General features: G+C 37.7%; 1 protein-coding gene and 1 pseudogene across 2 annotated transcripts in view; both read left to right on the top strand.

The window, feature by feature from the left end:
* DCUN1D1 (defective in cullin neddylation 1 domain containing 1) overlaps positions 1 to 22,879 on the top strand; it is a 40,197-nt gene extending 17,318 nt beyond the window's left edge. For both annotated transcript variants that reach the window (XM_058426492.1, XM_032174069.2), the window contains exons 2-7: positions 2,994 to 3,210; positions 4,681 to 4,849; positions 7,362 to 7,492; positions 19,942 to 20,024; positions 20,242 to 20,338; positions 22,401 to 22,879. In XM_058426492.1, coding sequence (XP_058282475.1) covers positions 3,036 to 3,210; positions 4,681 to 4,849; positions 7,362 to 7,492; positions 19,942 to 20,024; positions 20,242 to 20,338; positions 22,401 to 22,480 — 735 coding nt within the window. In that variant the 5' untranslated portion in view covers positions 2,994 to 3,035 and the 3' untranslated portion in view covers positions 22,481 to 22,879. The remainder of the gene's footprint in view (positions 1 to 2,993; positions 3,211 to 4,680; positions 4,850 to 7,361; positions 7,493 to 19,941; positions 20,025 to 20,241; positions 20,339 to 22,400) is intronic.
* LOC116481284 (uncharacterized protein C9orf85 homolog) lies at positions 12,019 to 13,407 on the top strand (annotated as a pseudogene).
* Positions 22,880 to 24,557: the final 1,678 nt, after the last annotated feature.

Genomic DNA, 24,557 nt, shown 5'->3' with positions numbered 1-24,557 from the left:
CCTGTCTCTACTAAAAATAGAAAAATTAGCTGGGCGCGGCAGTGCGTGCCTGTAATGCCAGCTACTCGAGAGGCTGAGGCAGGAGAATCGCTTGAGCCTGGGAGGTGGAGGTTTCAGTGAGCCGAGGTGGCGCCACTGCACTCCAGCCTGGCGACAGAGTGAGACTCTGTCTCAAGAAAAAAAAAAAAGTTTACATTTTTATATATATATATAATTTATTACATAAACATATTTTTCAAATAAGATATGACATGGAATTAATTCATTTGTATAATTTTGTTTTTAGTTGGTGTGGGTAAGACAGTTTTTTATCTTTGTTTCCCTGGTCTTCTATTCTCTTACTTTTTGATAGGAATAGAATAGTAGAATGAATAGTTCTTCTTGGCTTGTAGAAATGACTTAAGCTATGATTTTTCCTTCCTCCGTTCAACAGAGGTGATTGACCCTGCAGGTAACAGAGCACTGGATTTAAAACTATATGATAAAACCCCAGATAAATCTGATTGTTTTGCCACTTCCAACTTTTAGGAGAATGGGGGAAAAGTTATGCCAACAAGTTATGTCAGGTTTAATTAAAAAGTAATTTCCAGGCCAGGCACAGTGGCTCACACCTATAGTCCCAGCACTTTGGGAGGCTGAGGCAGGTGGATTGCTTGAGCACAGGCGTTTGAGACCAGCCTGGGCAACATAGCGAGACCCCGTCTCTAAAAAAAAAACAAAAAAACCTACGTAATTTCCAGGATATGGTCTGTGGTTGGTGTACTTGCAGGTTAATCTCCAACACTTCCTGCACCATTGTGCGGTGGTCACTGACAGTCACGGTGATCCTTTGGTACTTTACCTTGTTCCTCAGAGGAGGATTAAAACATACGTTAGGGTACTCTGTCACTCAAGGGAGAAAGGTATACTAAGTTTTAAAATTTCAGTAACAAAAGTTGGAATCAAAATGGTTTCCTTGTTAACTTTCATTTAAGCAAAATTAAATTAGGACAGTTCCTTGGCATTTGATTTCATTGTGAGTTTGTTGTCATTGAATAGTAAATCTCAAGGAGGAGATAGTTTTCAAAAGGGAAGAATCCTAGACACTTGAGGGATGTGTTTTGCAATGGGATATGACTTATCTGATGTGCAGATGTTGTAGAGTTATTAGTGAAGTAGCAGAAGAGTAGTGAATTTATAGTTTCTCAATTTTAGTAGAGTACAGAGGTTGAGATTTTAATCTGTAATCTTAACAGTAACATATTTACAAAGAGGAGTGTGGCTGACATCAGATTCTAGAGCATAGACATTTTTCATACTGCAAGAAAAAGGGAAATAAGGTTAGTTTTCATATTTGTTTTTGCATAGTCCTGTTTTTACTGTGATCGGTAGAAATATATTGTAAAATCTCAAAAGCTATGTAAATATGTACAGCAAGCAGTGTGATTTATGGAAAGATTACTCAGATTCATGAGACCTCTTTGTTCTTGTCTCATTTCTACTAATAACAACCTGAGTGATTTTTTTGAACAAATGCCTTAACCTTCTGGTTAAGGTTCTCTGATCTGTCTAATCTGGAAGTTGATGTTTACGATCTGTCTGTTTGGGCCAGATGAGGGAATCTGGGGCTCTCAAATGTGTTGCTTAAACGACAGAATATATATATATATATATATTTTTTTTTTTTTTTTGGAGACGGAGCCTCGCTCTTGTCCCCCAGGCTGGAGTGTGATGGTGTGATCTTGGCTCACTGCAACCTCTGCCTCCTGGGTTCAAGCAGTTCTTCTGCCTCAGCCTCCCGAGTAGCTGGGATTACAGGCACCTGCCACCATGCCTGGCTAATTTTTGTATTTTTAGTAGAGACGGGGTTTCACCATGTTGGCCAGGCTGGTCTTGAACTCCTGACCTCAGGTGATCCACCCACCTGGGCCTCCCAAGGTGCTGGGATTACAGGCATAAGCCACTGCGCCCAGCCAACCACAGAATATTGTGTCTATTCATGAGTACCCTACTCAAGTTTTCCCTCTTCATTTACAACAGTAGCTTAGGAAGAACCCAAGTATTTTGCTAGAAGATGGTATTGGAGCTTGGAAGAAGAAAGAGTAACAGTGGTGAGGCTGCAGTTGCTGGGAGGCCGGCTTGGGTGAGAGGGAAGGGAGAACATGGTCTTGGATACTGGGAGAGTATCCTGCCTTCTTTTCCTGTGGGTTTGGGTCAGATGAGAAATGAATTCTTGACAATGTGCAGCAAGTGAGAAGAGGTGATTATCTGTTCATCTCTTCCCCTCTCTGAGAAGAGGTAGAAGGGCTGTTTGGAGAGACCAAGGGTCTCTGCTAGGCTCTGGCTAAGGGAATGAGATGGTTCTTTCGGGGAAAAAGAAAAAAAAGTTATTTCGGTAGGATATGAGGAAATTTTGTTGATAATTTTCTTGGTTCCTGGATACAACTAGGAGAAATGTTGAATACTCCTATTTTATTGCTTTCTCCTATTTGGTAAAAACAGCAAGAAAACAAGGTAGGTGGTGTTGGGGAGGGAGGATCCCCCCACTTCCCACCCCCATATCCTTTATAGTGGGTATTAGGACTGCAGTAAACACCTGTTAATCTCATCGTTCCCCAGGGGCATTTGCTGACTGGGCAGATCATGTCACCTTCTTCCCTGCATCTGCTTGTGCATCCATCTCAGAGCCCTGTGCTTGGTTGGGGTTTGGAGGGTAGCGCTTCTGCAGCATGTCTGTATGCTCTCAGGACCCACTGTAGGAGAAACGCTGGGTGGTTGAGCTTCCTTCGCTTCTGTCCTATTTCTCTTCCAAAACTGTACCATATGTTTTGTTTCATATTTTTTAAAAGTTAGCCTTTCTGATTAATAATAGATCAAAAATAAATCTTAAGCTAAAATGTTTTAATGTTTTGTGAGGAAAAAGTATTGCTAAGAACGTTTAGTTAGCCATATAGAAATATTTAGTCTTATGTGATTTTTACATAGAGTTTCAGTTTATTTTCTGGTTTCAATAGAACAAGTTGAAATCATCGCAGAAGGATAAAGTTCGTCAGTTTATGATCTTCACACAATCTAGTGAAAAAACAGCAGTAAGTTGTCTTTCTCAAAATGACTGGAAGTTAGATGTTGCAACAGATAATTTTTTCCAAAATCCTGAACTTTATATACGAGAGAGTGTAAAAGGATCATTGGACAGGAAGAAGTTAGAACAGCTGTACAATAGATACAAAGGTGAGTGCCTGCTTGTGACTTTAAATAAATTTTGGACCAGATTTTCCAAAGTGATGGGCTTGTGAGAAATCAACTATATATAACATAAATTGGGTGGATGTGTCCAATAGAGGTCTGTAGATCTTAGAGTTATTTCAAGAGGTCTGAGGAGAAATTATTTTCTTTTCACTAAAATTTCTTCTTGGCCTCTTTATTTTCCTCCCCCATTTGTCCAAGTTGAGAATGGGGATGGGGAACTGTTTTTTCTCCCCTCATATGTATAAAACTCAGCTGAACCAGTCTAAGGAAACCTGCATACTGAATCTTTAAAGAATTATAAAGTAATGCATACTTTTAAAAAAGTTCAGCTGCATAATAGGTGAATAAGAAAAGGTTAATAGTTTTTCTTATTCTCCTGAGTAACCAGTGGTGTGGATCCTTCCATATCTTTTATGTTTATGCAGAAACATATTTACAGAGTTTCTTTCAAAGTTCTTCTGAAAATGGGATATTTATTTTATGCATAACTTGTGCTCCAAAGTCAAATGATGTGCATGTTTTTTATTGCTGGAAATATTGCCAGATTACTTTTAGAAAGGTGTTAGCAAGGCCGGGCGCGGTGGCTCACGCCTGTAATCCCAGCACTTTGGGAGGCCGAGGTGGGTGGATCACAAGGTCAGGAGTTCGAAACTAGCCTGTCCAATATGGTAAAACCCCGTCTCTACTAAAAATAGAAAAATTAGCTGGGCATGGTGGCGTGTGCCGCTGCTCGGGAGGCTGAGGCAGAAGAATCACTTGAACCTGGGAGGCAGAGGTTACAGTGAGCTAAGATCATGCCACTGCACTCCAGCCTGGGTGACAGAGTGAGACTCTCAAAAAAAAAAAAAAAAAAAAAAAAAAAAAAAAAAAAAAAAGGTGTTAGCAAATCATATTTGATAGCAGTCTATGAGTGCCTCTTTGTCTTTGTTTTTGTTATTTAAAATTTTTGCCTCTCTGATAAGTATTGATTTTTTTCTTTAAACCACAGATATTTACATTGTTGAGATTAGGGTTGAATTGCATAGTTTAGTTTACAGTTTTCCTGATACTCTTAAGAAGTAATTGTTGTGGTAAAATGAACTTTGTTCTAAGAAAAAAAGAATTTCTGTTCAGAATGCCTACCTAAGCAAAATATGGATATATTGAATTAGAATCCCATGTCCCTATATACGAATGTCTGATTTTCTGAATGTGTATAAGTATGGGACATATTTCACATGAATAAATGAGACTTTAAAAAATCATGTCTCATCTGCATATATCTCTTTTGTACACTTTAAGAATGCTGTTAGTGAGGAGAATGGCTTTAAATAATGGGAGAGTGTATGTTAGAGTAATATTGTTTCATGCCTTCCATATATTGTGGTCATTTAAAAAATGGCATACCTTTTTCAGTTTTAGTAATGTAGCATAATATGACACTACTTTAATATTGCATTGTTATTTTTAAAGACCCTCAAGATGAGAATAAAATTGGAATAGATGGCATACAGCAGTTCTGTGATGACCTGGCACTCGATCCAGCCAGCATTAGTGTGTTGATTATTGCATGGAAGTTCAGAGCAGCAACACAGTGCGAGTTCTCCAAACAGGAGTTTATGGATGGCATGACAGAATTAGGGTGAGTATATAATTATAATAGGAAATTAGATATGTTACTGTGGAACTGAATTATGTCATGAACTTTTTAGTGTAAATTTAAAGATTTGCTGGCCCACAAACATTGGTATAAATAGAAATGGGTTAACTTGCTAGTTTCCATGTTATACAGTTTTCTGGGTTTGTCAAGTTATTTGTATAGTTAGTACAGCCTATTTTATTTGGATATATTCTTATCATTTACTTCTAAGGCAGGGTCATTAGTATTAAAATTATGCGTTAATATTTGCCGTGGAAAAGTGAAATTACCAAGTTTTAAAGTTATTTCCTAATGTGAGACTGTGAACCCTGCATTTATAAAATCCTAGAATTTAAAAATGGAAGATGCCTTAGAAGTTACTACTTGTTTCACTTAACACTTTGACAGCTGATTAGCTGAATGTCTTTGGATAAATTGATTGAAAAGTCATGGGTAGAGGTTTTACCTATGACCTCTAGTTGTCCATATTTAATGAGGTTGCAGACAGAGTTGGTAGGTAACAAGCTGCCCTTTCTGTTTTTAGTGGGCCACTATTGAATAATAATAGCTAACATTTATTGAACATTATTTTATTTCAGTTAACTGTGCTAAGTACTTCACCTACCTCTTCACAGCAACTTTTTGAGAATAGTTTTCTATCCCCATTTTAGAGGTGAAGAAATTGAGGTACAGAGAAATTATAGAATTAGGTAGTATTAGAGTCATGATTTGAGTCTGAGTGACATTGCAGTCAGTCAGGGTCCAGTCAAGATACAAAAACCACACCAGGGGCCAGGTGCGGTGGCTCATGCCTGTAGTTCCAGCACTTTGGGAGGCCAAGGTGGGTGGATCACCTTAGTTTGGGAGTCTGAGACCAGCCTGACCAACATAGAGAAACCCCGTCTCTACAAAAAAATACAAAATGAGTTGGGCATCGTGGCGCATGCCTGTAATCCCAGCTACTTGGGAGGCTGAGGCAGGAGAATCGCTTGAACCCGGGAGGCGGAGGTTGTGGTGAGCCGAGATCACGCCATTACACTCCAGCCTGGTCAGCAAGAGCGATACTCTGTCTCAAAAACAACAACAACAACAACAAAACAAAAACCACACCTGTAATTTTAACAGGGAAAATTTAAAGACTTGCTTTACTCTGTCAAAGGGATAAAAGGAAACTCCAAGGCGTAACAGGTAGCAGTTGCAGCAAGCTGCTACCACCTCTGGGAAGTAAGGGAAGGGAACAGACAAGGAAGAAATTTAGAAGCTTAGGAGATCCCCACAAGGCTGAGATTCAGACCTGGGGGTTGGGGGGAGAGGGTGTGGCCACCTGTGATGCTGGTGAAAAAACTGCCTGGGGGCCACTTGCTGCAGCCTGTGAGATTGCTGCCACTGGTGGATACTTCTGGGACCTTCCCACACACTAAAACCCTTGCCCTCTGGAGAAAACAAACTGGGATAAGAAAAGTTCCTTCTTCCTCTTCCAGCCTTTCGTTGGCTCTTGGTAGAGCCTAACACGGAGCCAGCTGGCAAGGAAAATGAAGTCTCACAGTTTGTAGTCCAATATCACAAAGTAGGGCAAAGAAGGATAGGTTTAAAGCTGAGAGGCAGTAAATTAACTGGCTTGGACACTGTGTCCTTCAGCCAAAGCCAGGCCCATCCTGAACTTGCTGGGATTTTCTGTGCTAGGACAGGTTTCATCAGAACTTAAGGAAGCAATGTTTTTAAAAATTTGAAACTGAATTCATGTAATATGTAATGAACTTTCAAATCAAAATTTTAATTTACAAACTAATGATCTGGAAGGTATTACAAAGAATGTAGAAGGAAAATGAAAGCAAAAAATGATTAGAAGGAAAAAAATGAATTGATTTGTTTGTGGAATCTATAAGAAATAGGGTATTTCTACCATAAGGCTATATGAGGAAATTAAGGCTTGGTACTTAGAGCTTTTCAAACTCTTTGAAAGTTGAATGTTTTGCACATACAGAAAAAGCTTAATATTAATTTGAGATAATTCAGTTGGAGGTGGTAGGAGGTTCACCTGTTTACTACTATACTTTGTATATAACAAGAAGCAAGTTTTCAAAAGGAATGTTTCCTCATAAGCAAGAGACCATACTTTTAATTTAGATAGTAGATGCGATTAATTACTGTGTCAGTAGTGTCTAATACAGTTTAAAATGATTGTTATGCTGATTATTATACATTCTTATTTATCCACTGAAGCTGACTTCTACTAGTGAAAGTGTTGATAGTCTAGTGAATTATGTAATTAAGACGAATAGCCCGTTTCTTTTAAAAGTAATTATTTAGAACATTTAATCACTCTAGACCTCTTCTTCCCGCAGCTAACCCCCATGCGTGTTTATATTTATGTAATATAAAAAGATTGAATTCCAACTATTTGATTTTTAAAAAAGTAGTTCTAGGAAATAAATGTAAGCCCTCATGAGAATAAATAAGTTATTAATTTATAGTGAAACAGTTGATCTTTTATAAACTTAATTTTACAATGCAGATGTGACAGCATAGAAAAACTAAAGGCCCAGATACCCAAGATGGAACAAGAATTGAAAGAACCAGGACGATTTAAGGATTTTTACCAGTTTACTTTTAATTTTGCAAAGAATCCGGGACAAAAAGGATTAGGTAAGAATTTTTAAAAATTATATTTGGTGTTTCAGATATATTCAAATACATTGACAGTGTCGTTTTTGTAATAGAAAGTTATGTGTTTTGAGTATAAAGTCATGAAAATACCAATTATTGAAAAGTAATTAGAAACAGGAAACTTTTAATCAGAAAGTACCATGCACATTGAATAAGTTTACCCCAGGTACTATATGTGAACCACTGATTTTTGTTTTATGAAAACTACAGTCAGTATAGAAGATAATTGTTAAAATTCCACAGACATTTATTTATTCATTCATTCATTCACTCATTTTTTCATTCATGACCCTGAAGATATTTTAAGATCTTAGGATCTATAGAAATAGCACTATAAGATTTCTGAGTCATAGAATGCCAGATAAATTTATTCTTTTTTGTTATGATTTATTTGAAAACTGTAAGGATGAAAAATGAAATGCTTATCATTCATAATCTTATTATCCAGAAATAACCACTGTAAAAGTTTAGATCAATCCATTTGTATTTGTACATTTGCTTTTGGGATAGCTAAGGGATAGGAGAGTAAAAGATACAGTGTAATTTGCAAATTACCTAAAAAGATTAGATAGTGCTAGTAGATAATTACAAAATAATAAAAGTATGTAAGGGTTTTAGAGGGAGAAATGAGTAAAAGCAGGAGTGGTTGGGAAATGCTTCCTGGACAAGGTGGGATATGAACTAAAGGATTTGGTATTTGGCTGGACAAGGGAAGATAAAAGATGTTCCAGTGAGAAGATAGTTATGAATGAAGGTCTAAAATTTCAGCAATAAGCTTGGCTTTGTGCAAGAGAGAAGTTGTTGGTTTGATTTTAATGAGAATGCTTGTCTGGAGATTAAATTGGTGAGACACAAGAAAGCTAAATAATCACAGGCTTCTTTTGAAATCAAAAAGGATTTTGTTTTTGTTTTTTTTTTTTTTTGGAGACAGAAAGGTTTAAATTGGAATTTGTGGGAAATGGGGACCCAATGAAGATTTTGATGATGATAACTTCCATTTAATGTGAGCTTTTAGTATGCCTGGCACTGTGCTAAGTACTGTACTTTGCATATACTACTTGTATGTAAGTCCATTTCATGTTGCTATAACAGAATACCTGAGACTGGGTAACTTACAAAGAGGTTTGTTTAGCTCATGATTCTGCAGGCTAGGAGTGGGGCATGGCCCTGGCTTCTGCAGAGGGCTTTTATGCCGCATCATCATGTGGCAGACAAGGTCAAAGGGGAAGTGGACTCCTGTGAAGAGAGAGACCAAACAGGAGGAGAAGCCTCGCTTTATAATAACACACTCCAGGAACTAATCCGTTCCCTCTGGCAAGAACTCACTGTTGCAAAAGGAGAATAGCACCAAGCCATTTCGTGAGGGATCCACCCCCATGAGTTAAACGCTGCCCACCAGGCCTCACCTTCCAGCACCACCACACTGGGGATAAAATTTCAATACAAGTTTTGGTGGGAACAAACTAAGCATATCCAAACCATAGCACTGCCTCATTTAATGTTTACCAATTTTTTGAGTTATTCATCCTTTCATTCAGTAATTTACCACCTGCTATGTGCCGTGCCAAATACATAGTAATAAAGTGCTAGCATTTTATTATCCTTAATTTGAAGATGAGGAAATTTAGGCAAAGGAAGGTTAAGTAACTTGCCCAGTGAAGGTAAGTGAGGTTGTTTTTTTTTTTGGTTTTTGAAGATATAGTAGTTGGAGAGGCTAATAAGGGGCCTTTTACACTAATTCCTCTTTATTTTTTAAATTAGGGGGGAAAAAGTATTGAGAAACAGATCATATGAACAGGGATTAGATTGAGAAAGTGATGGAGAGGTAGAGAGGAAGGGATAAATGTATAACCTTTGTAATGTGGTGTGGCCCCACAAGTTACTAAACATGACTGAATTGATGAAGGATTCATAACATATTTGTAAAGCGATATAAAGCCTCAATAATAAAGCCTCCTTGCCAACTTGATTGCTCAATATAGATAGGATTTTATTCTTAAAGGAAAAATCCTCATTTTGCAGGCAAAATAAGCTGAGATACCTACAATTAGTTTCTCTGTCTGGGGCCACCAGTTAACTGGGATATTTTTTCTATTTTTCTCTTTCCTTTCCACAAATAATAATCTGTTAAAATCTTTGAATTTACATGTATGTGTAAAATAATTATTTTGTCATATTTAGAAGTGTAGTACAATGTTTTGATAAGATTAAATATAATGTGAATGTCAAATGTTGATTTAAAGGGATATAACCTATTTCTTAGTTATATGGCAACCATTTACTGGAGCACAAAATAAATGGTGGTTTGGGTGAATATGTAGTTTTGAGACTGAATCTTAGTTTTTATTACTTGTAAAAATTGAGCAAAATTAAATTTTTATAACTGTTGGATATATTAATATGGTAAATTGGAATTTTAGATTACAGGAAAAAATTGAGAAACAGATTATGTGAAAGCATTATATTGAAGAATTATGTATGTTCTGTTATCTAATAAGTATTGTGCTTAAGAAAAAAATGTAATATTTAAAGGATGTAGAGTTTTTGTTTCATAAGATGAGCGTTCTGAAGATCAATGGCACAGCAATGTGAATGTACTTCACACTGAACTGCACCCTTCAAAAAGGTTCAGATGATAAACTTTATGTTATATGTTTAACTACAATGAAAATATTATTTAAGACCCCCCCATAACCATACAGTGTACAATACAAAGAATGAACTCTAATGTAGAATATGGACTTTAGTCAATAATAATATTCATATTGATTCATCAGTTATAAAAAATATACCACACTAAAGCAAGATGTTAAAAATAGTAGGAACTGACTGGGGAAGAGGGAATATGGAAATCTCTACTTTCTGCTCAACTTTTCATAAACCTAAAACTAAAAAAGTATTAATTAAAAAAAAGAAAGAAAAATGTAGTAAGAGACAAATCATAGTTTTTTTCTGGTTTGTTTTGCTTTGGTGTTAGGTATCAGGAAATGTAATGACTTGCTTATTTGCAGAGTTTAATTAAAAAGGAAACAGTTTTTTTTAACAGCCTTTCTAAGGGTTCACAGTGCTCTTAAATTACAAGATTTGGCAGAGAGGAATTAGAAGATCATAGCAGAAGAGGTAAGGCCCAAAACAAATTGGCAGAGAGTGAGTGACAACACTGTGGTTTGTTTATAAATAGCTGTGCTAATTAAAATGAGAACTGGTGTTTTCCATGTTTCTGTTTTACTGTTTTATTTTATATTTTATTTTTTGATGCAGGGTCTTGCTCTGTTGCCCAGGCTGGAATGCAGTGGTGCAGTCAAGGCTCACTGCAGGCTTGACTTCCTGGGCTCAAGTGATCCTCCTGCCTCCGCCTCCCGAGTAGCTGGAACTATATAGGCAAGCACCACCATGCCAGGCTAATTTTTTAATTTCTTGTGGAGCTGGAGACTTGCTGTATTGCCCAGGCCGGTTATTTTTTCACTTTTTATAACCTTACTTCTTGTGATACCAGGATAGGGTGCTTCCTCTATTACCATCTTCTTTAGTAATCTGACTTAAACATTTTTTTAAAATTTGTTTTAGATATAGGATCTGGCTCTCTTGCCTTGGTTGGACTGTAGTGCCATGATCATAGCTCACTGCAGTCTCAAACTCCTAGGCTTAAGTGATCCTCCTGCCTCTGCCTCCAGAGTAGCCAGGACTACAGGCGTGTGCCACCACGCCTGGCTAATTTTTATATTTTTTGTAGAGATAAAGACTTACCGTGTTGCCCAGGCTGGCCTCAACCTCCTGGCCTCAAGTGATCACCCCGACTTGGCCTCCCAAAGTCTTGGGATTACAGGCATGAGCCACCACACCCAGCCTGCCATTTTCTGATAATTGCCTGAATCTTAAAATTTGAAAAGGATTTCAGTGCAGCACAGACAAAGGCTAAAATTAAAGATCCACTCTCAGTTACCTGTTGTTTTTTTCCAGGCCAGCATTCCGGTTATTTTAACTATTCTTCTTACAGGAGACATTTGTGATTCCCACTACTATCCCCCCAAACACATTTCTAATTTCTTTCAAAATAGAGCCCATAAAGTTGAACATCATATTTCAAAAGGAGGCTAAGTAATATATAACACTGTGGGTCTGTTAATTTTTGTGAGACTATTCATTATGTTAATTTGATCAAAGATTATATATGTTCTTTAGCAGCCATATCATTTTTAGGGCCATACTGAAATTTTATTAGACTAAAGTCTGTGAGTCACTTTCTTGTAGGTTGTGGTTCAGCTGGAATCTTATACCTCTACAATTGATTTAAATGATTTGAACATTATTCGTTAAATATTTAGTTTAATATTTAGGAACAATTTTATAGTGTTTTAAAGAAGACGATCATTTATATAATCCCATTTGGTTCTCATAACAACCCCTTTGGGCTAAGTAAAAGCATATTATCTTCTCCATCATATAGATGAGGAAACTCATAGCCAGAGAGACTGACTTGTTAATAAGGTCACCTAACTGGAGAGTGGTTGGACTGGCACTGAGACTAGATCTCAGGCCTTATGACTCCACATTCTGTGTTTTGTTGTTGTTATGTTGTATTAGCTGTAGATATTTCTAAGTAAATTAAGACATTGTGGCTTTTGCCTGCTCCCAGTGAGGGGTGATTGGGGTTTCGGTGATGAGCTCCCAGAAAGGCAACGTGCCTCATTCCAGGCCTCAGAAGCACCAGAATATATTTAGCTTCAAAAATGACAAGTTCAACTGGGCACAGTGGCTCACGCCTATAATTCTAGCACTTTGGAGGCCGAGGCGGGTGGATCACTTGTGGTCAGGAGTTCGAGACCAGCCTTACCAACATGGTGAAACCCTATCTCTACTAAAAATAAAAAATTAGCCAGGCATGGTGGTGCCTGCTTGTAATCCCAGCTACCCCGGGAGACTGAGGCAGGAGAATGGCTTAAACCCGGGAGTCAGAGGTTGCAGTGAGCTGAGATCGTGCCACTGCACTCCAGCCTGGGCGACAGAGCAAGACTCTGCCTCAAAAAAAAAAAAAAAAGTTTGATAAGCATGTTCAGACCAAGAAAAGTAATGCAAAACCATGATGCGGCCGGGCGCGGTAGCTCACGCCTGTAATCCCAGCGCTTTGGGAGGCCAAGGCGGGTGGATCTCCTGAGGTCAGGAGTTGGAGACCAGCCTGACCAACATGGTGAAACCCTGTCTCTACTAAAAATACATACATTAGCCAGGTGTGGTGGTGGGTGCCTGTAATCCCAGCTACTTGGGAGGCTGAGGCAGGAGAATCACTTGAACCTGGGAGGTGGAGGTTGCAGTGAGCCGAGATCGCACCACTGCACTCCAGCCTGGGTGACAGAGCGAGACTCGGTCTCAAAAAAAAAAAAAAAAAAAAACCCTCCTGATGGAGTATGTCGGCACTGTAAAGAAGTTCTTGAGTGACGTGTAAAATATAGCAAATACAAACCATTATCAAACCTAAAAAATGGGTTAAGTGTTTACAAAAGGCAGTGGAGGATTCTTACCTCATAACGTGTAGACCATGTGCCCATGAACTTGAAGTTTACGCAAAATGTGGAAAGGAGAAGACATTGCTATTCTGTTCAATAAAGAACCAGGAAAAACAAAATACTGAAAATAAGTTCCAATCATAGAAGAAGCTGCAGAAGAAGTGAAGAAAGTGATGATGATTTAGATTTTGATATTGGTTTAGAAAACACAGGAGGAGACCCTCAAGTGAATTAATATCGCTGTATTAAAAGTCAGTTTAAATTAGCCGGGTATGGTGGCGCATGCCTGTAGTCCCAGCTACTAGGAAGGCTGAGGCAGGAGAATCACTTGAACCCTGGAGGCAGAGGTTGCAGTGAGCCGAGATCACACCATTGCCCTCCATTCTGGACAGCAAGAGTGAGACTCAGTCTCAACAAAAAAAAAAAAAAAAAAAAAAAAAGTCAATTTAAGAATGTGAAATTCTGACCAACTTCTGACTCTTTCACAAAAGATACTGTGAAATCCTAATGAGGAAATCAGAAAAAGCTATAGAAAAATAGACAAATTTTAGACATGAACAATATAAATTGTGTATGATGTATTACCTAATACCAAACTAAACCAGATTCGGAATTGATGGTTGTATAAGAAAAGAACCACCACATGTAAAAATAAAATGACATTATTATATTGCTAGCCTCAAAAATTGGTCCTCAGTAAGTGCCTTTTGGTAAATGATCTCAAGTAAATGACTCATAGCAAAAGCCTCATACTTATGTTTGCATGTTACAAAGCAGAAGCAGCATTCTCAAATACTAATGTTTAACAAGTGTATAGCGATTTTTATTTGTATTTTTATATACCTCATCACATTGTTTTTACTTTTTTTCTCATGAAATGTGTACACAAAAAATGCATAGAATTTATATAGGTAATTTAATAAATACAAAGAAAAGTTCATGCATTTATACAGCCAGGTGAAGAAACTGCCGGCATCAGAAGATCCCAGCGAGGCTCTCGCTCAGCAAAAGCTCATCTTTCTTCCCAGAGTTGGAAATTATTCTGAATTTTGATAATTATAGTCTTAATTCTTTACTCCCCATGTTTGCGTTCCTAAGCAATATAAATTAGCTTTGTCTGGTTTTTTAACTTTCCTCTTTTTGTTTTGAAAAATATCAATTGAAAATATCCATCAAAAAAGGTAGCAAAATAGTTCTGTGAACTTTTGCATATTCTTCACCTGGATTCCCAGTTGTTAACATTTTACCACGTTTTCTTTATATCTCAGTAGATGGATGTACACACATATTTTATTTGCTGAACCATTTGAAAATGTGCAAGCACTGGTTTTGAACTTTGTATGAACAGACTTATACTATATATGTTATTTTATATCTCTTTTTTCATTGTTATAAATTTTGTTGAGATTGATTAAAAAAAGGCATTGTGAATAGGGTTTTTAATCACCATTCCATCCTCCCCAGTGAGCTGGCAACATTTTGTTTCTTTTAGGGACTATGATTGGGTCTAGTCTCAGTTCATTTCCATGTTCATCCTGCATTCAGCTGATCGTCTGCTGTGAAATCCCACATTATTCTTGTTGATTCTCTTTGAAAGAATAACGTGGGGAGTATCTCTGTTTGCATTTTACATTTTACCATAAGGACTTAAGGATTTATTCGGCAAAGATCTCAATTTTGTGCAATAGCTTGTTATTAGGACTTGGTTATTTCTTTTTCTCTATATTTTCCTTCCATTTATTTTAACTGCTGTTGCTTCTTGTTACCTTATCACTGACTTTGTTGTCTTTCCAATACTGCTTCAGAATGTAATAATTCTAAATGATTTAAAATAATGATAATAGTAAGAACTGATATGTTACTTACCAGATACTGTTATGAATGCTTTGTTATGTATTAACTCATTTAGTCCTTAGAACAACCAGGTAAGGATAGGTAGGTACTATTGTTATCTTCATTTTAAACTGAATCAAGGAGAAGTCAGTCCAGTTGCCCAAGGTCACTTAACTGGTGGTAGAGTAGGGGTTTAAGAGACTAAAACTCATACTCTACATTACTATGTTAAATCACCTCTCTCTAGCTAAGCTGCTCTCCTCATCACTTATACAGTTCTTTCTAAGGGCTTCTTTTCCTATACCTTAGGAATTAATTACCTTGTGTAATCTTGTGTATTTCAGCTCTTAGTTATAACTGACTAATCTTTTTGAGTTAAAGTCTTCCTTTTTTATTCAAAAACACTTGACTGCTTACACTGAGAGCATGGAGTCAAGAGCATCTTTAGTCTGTCTGGGGTAGTTTGCAGTACCTTCAAAAAGGGTATAGTTTTTGAGCCTTGAAGAATGAATATACGTTTTCAAGACCAAAGGAAAAAAGCCATTTCAGGTTAAGGGGTTAGCAGGTTCACTTGCTCAGAGGTGAAAGAACATTCCAGCTTTGAGGAACTGCAAGTGAGTTCATTTGACTAGAAGTGCAAATTTTATCTAAAGGTAATTGGAAATGATTGAAGAATTTTAACATGGAAGTGACACCAGATTTATGCCTGAAAGGTCAATCTCAAATCACTGTGGTCCTTTGAAAGGAGTGAAAGCTGAACTAGAAGAGAGATTGGTTATGGAGCTATCCCAGTGATTTAATTAGAAATGAGGAATATCCTAACATAGGTCTTCCCAGTGGGGATGGAGAAGAGATAGATTTAAAAGGTACTTTGGTTGGTTGTGTATGATGAGGAAGGAAGGAGCCTTTCTCAGAGATTATCAATACTTTCAGGAGACATCTGGGGAACCTGTGGGGTTTTTTTCATAATGACCTAAGGCCATGACTGGCCATGGGAAGGGGATGCAGGGTGGTGGGGATTGGGGTGGTGCTAATGAGAAGTGTTTCATTGAGAAATACTGTAGTGGGTGGTGACATTGAGAGAGAGAAGGAAGAGCAAGTCTATAGAGGTAAGATAGAGTTCAGTTTGAGCCCTGCTGAGTTGAAGTTGTTCATGGATACCAAGTTGGAAGATGTCTTCAGGCAGTTAGATATCTGAGTCTGGAATATAGAGATAGGTTTCAGATTTAGGAGCTGTTAGGGATGGTTGAATGTATAACATGAAAAATGATATAAGTTTGAAAATCTGAGGGAGATTAGAAAAGTGGTTATTGTTGACACACATTGTTACAAAACACCAACATTTAATGGATGAGTGGAGGAAGAGGAGCCCCAGGAAAAGAAAGTGAGAAGCCTAGATTGAATGGGGGAAAATCAGTAGAGTGCTTATGATTGAAGCTGAAGGAAGTGACAGTTCTATCAGGAGGTATGCTCAGTTCTCTAAGATATGGCAGAGAGGACACAGAGTATTCATTTAGTAACCAGAGGGTCTGATGACCCTTCAGAGTTTAATTTCATTGGGGTGGATGACAGGTAGACATTGGTTAACAGGATTAGAATGTGTGGGAAATGGAGAAATAGGGCAATGAATGTAGACTATAAGAAATTCCCTTCTTTTGACCGGGTGTGGTGGCTCACACCTGTAATCCCAGCACTTTGAGAGGCTGAGGTGGGCAGATCACCTGAGGTCAGAAGTTTGAGACCAGCCTGACCAACATGGAGAAATCCTGTCTTTACTAAAAATAAAAAATTAGCTGTGCGTCGTGGCGCATGCCTGTAGTCCCAGCTACTTGGGAGGCTGAGGCAGGAGAATCACTTGAACCTAGGAGGTGGAGGTTGTGGTGAGCAGAGATCACACCACTGCACTCCAGCCTGGGCAACGAGTGACACTCTGTCTCAAAAAAAAAAAAAAAAAAAAAAAAAAAAAAGAAATTCCCTTCTTTTACAACCTGAACTTACTTTCGTGTGTGTGTGTGTGTGTGTGTGTGTGTGTTTTGTTTTGTTTTCTTTTGTTTTTTTTTTTGGAGACAGGGTCTCCAAAAAAAAAAAAAAAAATACCAGCGCCCAGCTGGTATTATGTATTTTTTAGTTCTCTTAAAACATAGGCATCAGAATTTGATTTTCAAACAAATTATGTATAAAAGTAGAAGATTCTGAGTGCTATTTCAAGATTATCTGTGAAGGGAAGGAGAAAAAGGGTATAGCCAGTAAAAGTGATTAAGAGATTGAAGAGAGCTACAGAGCAAGACCCTGTCTCAAATAATAATAACAATAATAAAAAATAAATAAACCTATTTTGATTGGCCAAAAAAAAAAAGATCCAAGAAAGATTTTTAAAAGATAAGTGATAACTTGGCCGGGCGCAGTGGCTCATGCCTGTAATCCTAGCACATTGGTAGGCCGAGGTGGGCAGATCACAAGGTCAGGAGATCAAGACCATCCTGGCCAACATAGTGAAACTCCGTCTCTACTAAAAATAGAAAAATTAGCCGGGCGTGGTGGTGCGTGCCTGTAATCCCAGCTACTTAGGAGGCTGAGGCAGGAGAATCACTTGAACCAGGGAGTCGGAGGTTGCAGTGAACTGAGATTGCGCCACAGTACTCCAGTCTGGCAACATAGCGAGACTCCCATCTCAAAAAAAAAAAAAAAAAAAAAGATAAGTGATAACTTGAGCATGTTTCTTGATGGAGTTCGAAATGCCAAAGAACAAGGTAAAGTTGGAGATGTAGAGAAGAGGGGAAAGCAAATCAACAGACAAGATTCGTTGAAGAGACAGGACGGTATTGGATTTAGAATAGAGGTACAAGGGGCTTATCCTTGGATAGAAGAAAGGAGAGTGTCTTCTATTGAGTTTGAAGGAAGATGAGGATGATAGATTTGCAGGTAAGTATGTATGTGAAACCATAGAAGTTTGTCGACTTAGCAGTTTCTGAATGCCTACTGTGTATTTCGGTCTGCTAGTTGAGGAATATGTAGTCTCCATCATTGAAGAAAGTTAAGGGTCAATCTTGCAGGTTTCTGGCTACTGTGTGTGTATATGGGGGTGGGGGGGTAGGTATTGTTTTTTATGTTGTTGTGTTGTTTGTTTTTAAGAGATCTCACCTGTCACCCAGGCTGGAGTGCAGTGGCATGATCCTAGCTTACTGCAGCCTTGATCTCCTGGGCTCAAAGGATTCTCCCACTTCAGCCTCCTGGAGTAGCTGGGAATACAGGCATGCACCACCAGGAGCGGCTAATTTTTAAATTTTTTCTAGAGATGGGGTCTTGCTATGTTGCCCAGGCTGGTCTTGAACTCCTCATCTCAAGCAGTCTTCCCGCCTCAGCTTCCCAGAATGTTGGGATTACAGGCATGAGCTGCTGCATGCAGCCTATAATTGATTTCTTACAAATCATCCATTTTTGACAGTGAATTAGCATCAAGTTTGTTCTTTTTGTTTGTTTGTTTTTGAGATGGAGTCTTGTTCTGTCACCCAGGCTGGAGTGCAGTGGTGTGATCTTGACTCACTGCAACCTCCACCTCCCAGGTTCAAGAAATTCTCCTGTCTCAGCCTCCCAAGTAGTTGGGATTACAGGTGCCCGCTACCACACCCAGCTAATTTTTTTGTATTTTTAGTAGAGACAGAGTTTCACCATGTTGGCCAGGGTGGTTTCAAACTCCGGACCTCCAGTGATCTGCCCGCCTTGGCCTCCCAAAGTGCTAGGATTACAGGCGAGAGTCACTGTGCCTGGACTACTCTTTGTTCCTTTTTTTTTTTTTTTGAGATGGAGTTTTGCTTTTCTTGCCCAGACTGGAGTGGAGTGGCATGATCTTGGCTCAGTGCAACCTCTCCCTTCCGGTTTCAAGCGATTCTCTAGCCTCAGCCTCCCGAGTAGCTGGGATTACAGGCACCCACCATTATGCCCAGCTAATTTTTGTATTTTTAGTAGAGACGGGGTTTCACCATGTTGGCTAGGCTGGTCTTGAATTCCTTACCTTGTTATCTGCCCGACCCAATCTCCCAAAGTGCTGGGATTACAGGTGTGAGCCACCGTGCCCGGCTCTTTGTTGCTTTTAAAAATTGGGGCAGCACTTGCCTCAATTTTTGTCTTTCCTAATCTCATGATTTCTCAATTATAAAGAATGGTTTTTGAGATGTCATCTCTCAATAAAAGGACTTTTAAGTTACTTAGGATGTAACTTTTCTTGTGCTGGAGAAGTAAATTCACTCATGAAAACTAGATACTTTCTTAACTACTATGGTTTCTTGAAAGAGATCATAGATCTCTGTCATGTGATAAGTGTAGTTGTTTGTCATGCGGCATTATTGCCTTCTCTACCCTTCTCTACTCCATGCCCAGTTAAAAAGTCATTTGTCTTTGGCAAACTTTAAGAAGTTCTTAGTTTCTTATTAATTTTAAGTTTTAGATCAGTATTTTTAATGGTCTCTTTGTGGTCAGGATCAGTCAGTAAACAATTTAGAGCTTAAGGTTACTTAGGATTGAGGAGCAGTCCTTCACCTTCCAACCTGTAGGTGTACGTCAGGGATTCTCAGCTGGGTTGTCCCTCAAGTGGTCTTTGGCAATATATGGAAACATTTTTGATTGTCACCAGCGGGGGTTGAGTGAAGCTGCTTTTGGCATCTAGTGGGTGGAGGTCAGAGATATTGCTAAAGATTTCCTGCAGTACACAGGACAGCACCCTACAACAAATAATTACCTGGCCTAAAATGTTGGAAGTACCCAGGCTGAGAAACCCTGGTGTACAGTAACTAATATTTGAACACTTCTGTGAGCTACTATGTTTAACTGCATTATCTAATTTAAAACACAGAATTCCCCCGTGAGATAAGTGGTATCATTTTTTGCCCTAAAGGCCTGGTCATTTTTGAAGAGGAGGATACAAACTTTGAACTTTTGAACTCATTTGTATAGGAAATTTTTAATACATAAGTATTCAGGATACAAGTTTTTTATTTTTAGACTTTCTTTGGTCTTACCTGTTTGTTTGTTGTTATTTTTGCAGGGACAAATATTTATAGCATTTAAATACATAATTCATTTTTACTATTTCAGATCTAGAAATGGCCATTGCCTACTGGAACTTAGTGCTTAATGGAAGATTTAAATTCTTAGACTTATGGAATAAATTTTTGTTGGTAAGTTCACATTTTCTACATTTCTCTCTGTTTTCTCTAAAATTCTGCTATGTTTAAAGATAAATTAACATAATGTATTGGATATAGAATGAGAAATTTGATTACCAGAATTTTGTTACAGAATTGTTTTGCATTCTTGTATTTAAAATTGTCCAAACTGTTTTTGTCCAGCTCTTTTTAGTGATACAAATGTATTTTGTTTTTGTTTTTTAAATAGGAACATCATAAACGATCAATACCAAAAGACACTTGGAATCTTCTTTTAGACTTCAGTACGATGATTGCAGATGACATGTCTAATTATGATGAAGAAGGTAATGAAAATTTTTGCCACACCAATTTTTTTTAACGTGCCTTTTTATCACATACCCTTGAACCTCTTAGGTACTTCTGTTTTTCTTGGAGTTGGAATTCCCTCCTCAGAGCTTTTTTTTTTTGTGTGTGTGTGTGTGAGATAGAGTCTCACTGTTGCCCAGGGTAGGTGCCTTGGTGCGAGCATCGCTTATTGCAAGTCTTCAAACTCCTGGGCTCAGCAGTCCTCCTGCCTCAGCCTCCCAAGTAGCTTAGGACTACAGGCATGTGCTGCAATGCCTGACTAATTTCTTAATGTTTTATAGAAGTAGGGGTCTTGCTCTCTTGTACTCCTGGCCTCGAGCAATCCTCCTGCCTTGACATCCCAAAGTGTTGGGATTATAGGCATGAGCCACTGTGCCCAGCTCCAAGCTTTTTTTAATGCTCTTCTGAATGTATGAAATACTTTCATACATTTACCAATCTATATTCTTCTGTTTCCTTCAATTCCTACTCAGCATTCATGTCTTCCAGAAAGGCATGAGTAATTTTTATCCGTGTTTTAGGTTTTCAGTTTAGGAACCTTTTTATTTCTTGATGTACTTTTGTACTTATTTGTATCTCTGTTTCATCTGTTAGTCTTTTGTGTAAGCTTGGTTGTAAATTCTTGAGGTTCAGTGACTTTATTTTTATTTATTTATTTTTTTGAGATGGAGTCTCGCTCTGTTGCCCAGGATGGAGTGCAGTGGCGCAGTCTCAGCTCACTGCAACCTATGCCTCCTGGGTTCAAGCGATTCTGCTGCCTCAGCTTCTCAAGTAGCTGGGATTTCAGGTGCCTGCCACCACGTTCAGCTAATTTTTTGTATTTTTAGTAGAGACGAGGTTTCACCATGTTGGCCAGGCTGGTGTCAAACTCCTGACCTTGTTATCCACCCGCCTCGGTCTCCCAAAGTGCCGGGATTACAGGCATGAGCCACTGTGCCTGGCCTATTTTTTTTTGAAACTTACTTCAGCTGCCTAATATAGTACTGTTGGCATTCAGTAAATAATCACTGAATACTTTTCTGCTGTTTCTTCATAAATGTATAAAGATGGTGCTACCATCCACTACTAAGATGTGGACTTGTATTTTTCTATATGTGGAAGTGATTTACGTTGATTTCTTCATACATATTTCCCTAGTCCACTTGAGAACTGGCAGGATGCAAGGTGGAGATATTTTTTGAAAAACCCCCTGTGATCTCGGTGTCTTTAAAAGTGTCCTGGAATCATTAAGGCTAATCAGGGATAATGGTATTTCTTTTCTTCATTTTCATTGTTTATAATCTTCCCTACAAAGTGAGAAATGTTTAATCCTGCATATACCTAATAATTGTGTCTTCTGGTAGGTTTTACACAAAAATGGAGAGCTTTCTGACTTGGTGATGGGCATGTGAATGTGTAGAGGCCTGCATATATGCAATTTTACACCTTTTAGTAACGTATTAGCATGAAATAGGATGGAATTTGACACTTCCTGTTAATTTCCTCTGTGAGATGGCCACAGAATGCTTGAAAACTTGTTTCTCCTATGCCTTCAGCACTGGTAGCATGCTATATCATTTCATAGCCACTCCTTAGGCTGCCAGTTTCTTGTTTTTTTTTTTTTTTTTTTTTTTTTTTTAGATGGAGTCTCGTTCTGTCGCCCAGGCTGGAGTGCAGTGGCCCGATCTCACTGCAAGCTCCGCCTCCCGGGTTCACACCATTCTCCTGCCTCAGGCTGCCAGTTTTGACCAAGTTACTTCCATTGGCTGACTGCAGTGGGCTTCAGAAAATCACATTATTGCTTAGTTGCCAGACAAGTTACTTTTATCACTCAAGGAACAACCAAATGTTGGAGTAATAAATCACAAGGAATACAAGGGATATTTGGGGTAAAAACTCCAAAAAGTTTGAGTTTTGAAAGACTTAATCAGTGGGAATAGATAAGAATGATATACTTTAACGCTTATGAGGAAGTCTTAAGAAAAGGATTCTACTAAAATGTTAGCCTTATTTCTGCTTTTTTCCCCTTTCTCTTTCTTTCATATTTTTTCTTTTTTCCAGGAGCATGGCCTGTTCTTATTGATGACTTTGTGGAATTTGCACGCCCTCAAATTGCTGGGACAAAAAGTACAACAGTGTAGCACTAAAGGAACCTTCTAGAATGTACATAGTCTGTACAATAAATACAACAGAAAATTGCACAGTCAATTTCTGCTGGCTGGACTGAACTGAAGATCAATCCTCACAATTCAGACTGAGGGTTGAGACAAAACTTTAAGGATACATCTTGGACCATATCGTATTTCATTCTTCTAATGGTGGTTTGGGCTTGTCTTCTAGTCTGGGCCGCTCTAAACATTTATAATTCCAACATTGTGGATTTCATCTTATATCTGTGGACCATCCTAGTTTATTCTCCCATAAGTCTTAGAAGCTTTATGGTGATTATTTTGAGGTTTTCATTCTCGCATAAAGCACAATGCTGTCTTCATCAGAAAACAGTTGGCATAAGAATTAAACATATGAACATCACAAAACAATTTATAAAAACTTCTTAAATATACGCTTTGGGCTAGTTGCAAAGACTATGCTAATAGCACTTCCAATGAGAGTGATATATTTAAGTGTACTGGATCTGGAATGGTGTTTTGGTTTGGGGGGAATTTTTTTTTTCCTGGCAAATCACATGTGTTGTTGATGTGAGTATCTGATGAAAAAACAATGTCAGAATAACCAACATGAAAATTTTTTAGGATAACTTGGTGCCTACCTGAAAAATGTATTGTGTTTTAGACTCTTGATTTCAAAAGGTTCCACAGAACTAGTCTGCACTTACCTTACCCATGTTTATATATAGCTGTCCTACAGGGAGCTTTTATTTAGAAAATGTCTGCATAATGTTAGATTCTTCTCCTGTCTACATTATGCACTACATAATTGGGCTTCATTACGCTTTTGAAATGCTTATCTGCCTGTCACATAAGTTAAACTATTTAATTTGTTTTGAATGTTTTGGATTGCTACACAATACAATATTCTAAATTTAGGCATGAGGGTTTTTTTGTTTTTACTTTTTTTTTGTCATCGCACTATGGAACACAAATGAAATTCTCTTAATTTATAAGAAGATAGTTGCAGTTAAATTTTGAAAATGGTTGTAATGAGCCATGAAGTTCAATCTTTATAATATAGGTACTGCTCTTTCAGACAAATAGTCCATTTTCGATGACTTATTATTTTGTTGAAATTGCTTTAACTGCTAATCACTGTGGTTGCCAAATATTTACTTCAGGAGCAAAGATTTTCAAACAAGCATACATGATGCAAAATACCAATCTGGCTTCTAGTCTCTTTACTGTTTTTGTTTCACTCAGATTAGCTCAATTTTCTCATCAAAGCAGAATGCTATCTTGTATGTATTTTTTTCATTACAAGACCCGTGAGCTGCTTTTATGCTGAAAATGGTCATTTCCCTGTTCACTTACTGACATGTGAAGAAGGGTTTCTTGCTTTCTTAAACATTTCCGTAAGGCAGGCTAGAAATGTAATACTTCAAATGTTCGATGATTATGGTCTTTTGATAGGAATAGATTCTGCTTGGGATATATATCCAGGCACTAAGGTCTAGGGTTGATATTAACAAAGGAATGTACTTAGAATAGCAGTACATTTTATGCAAATATGGAAATTATTTTAAGAAACAATGACATATCAAAACTGCTTTTTATTTACATGATTTTGAAATAGACTAGAAAGCTTTCCCTATAGACATATTAATATTCCAATCATAACTTTAATTCAAGAATGCAGTTTTACCAAAAGAAAAATTTGAAAATTTCTATTCAGGCTACTGGAATTGGTTATTAAAAGAAAAAGGAAAAAGAAGAATCTTGCTGCTTTCAGTATTTCCTGATTTCATTTTTTGTAAATATAAAGAGGAACTTCAATTATGAAAAATTTTTAAAAGATATATCTATATATATCTATATATATGTACTGTTTTGTTTCCTGTCTTGAAGATTTTGAGTTATGGTTATTGGTTTCAGATTGATTAATTCACATATGCTGTGTTTTGAAATGAGATCCCATTAGCTTTTTTTTTTTTTTTTTTTTTTTTTTCCCAATATAAAGTGTTTTCTTTAAAAGTCTGATATTGGTTCGTGGCCTAGTGCCTTGGATTTTACATATTTTTCTTTTTAAATGCAAAACCTTTTCAAC

This window comes from Hylobates moloch, unplaced genomic scaffold (assembly GCF_009828535.3).
Source record: "Hylobates moloch isolate HMO894 unplaced genomic scaffold, HMol_V3 SCAFFOLD_13, whole genome shotgun sequence".
In the NCBI taxonomy this organism is placed as follows: Eukaryota; Metazoa; Chordata; class Mammalia; order Primates; family Hylobatidae; genus Hylobates; species Hylobates moloch.
The sequence above is the reverse complement of the archived record's forward strand: the minus strand, read 5'-3'. Positions and strand labels throughout refer to the sequence as shown.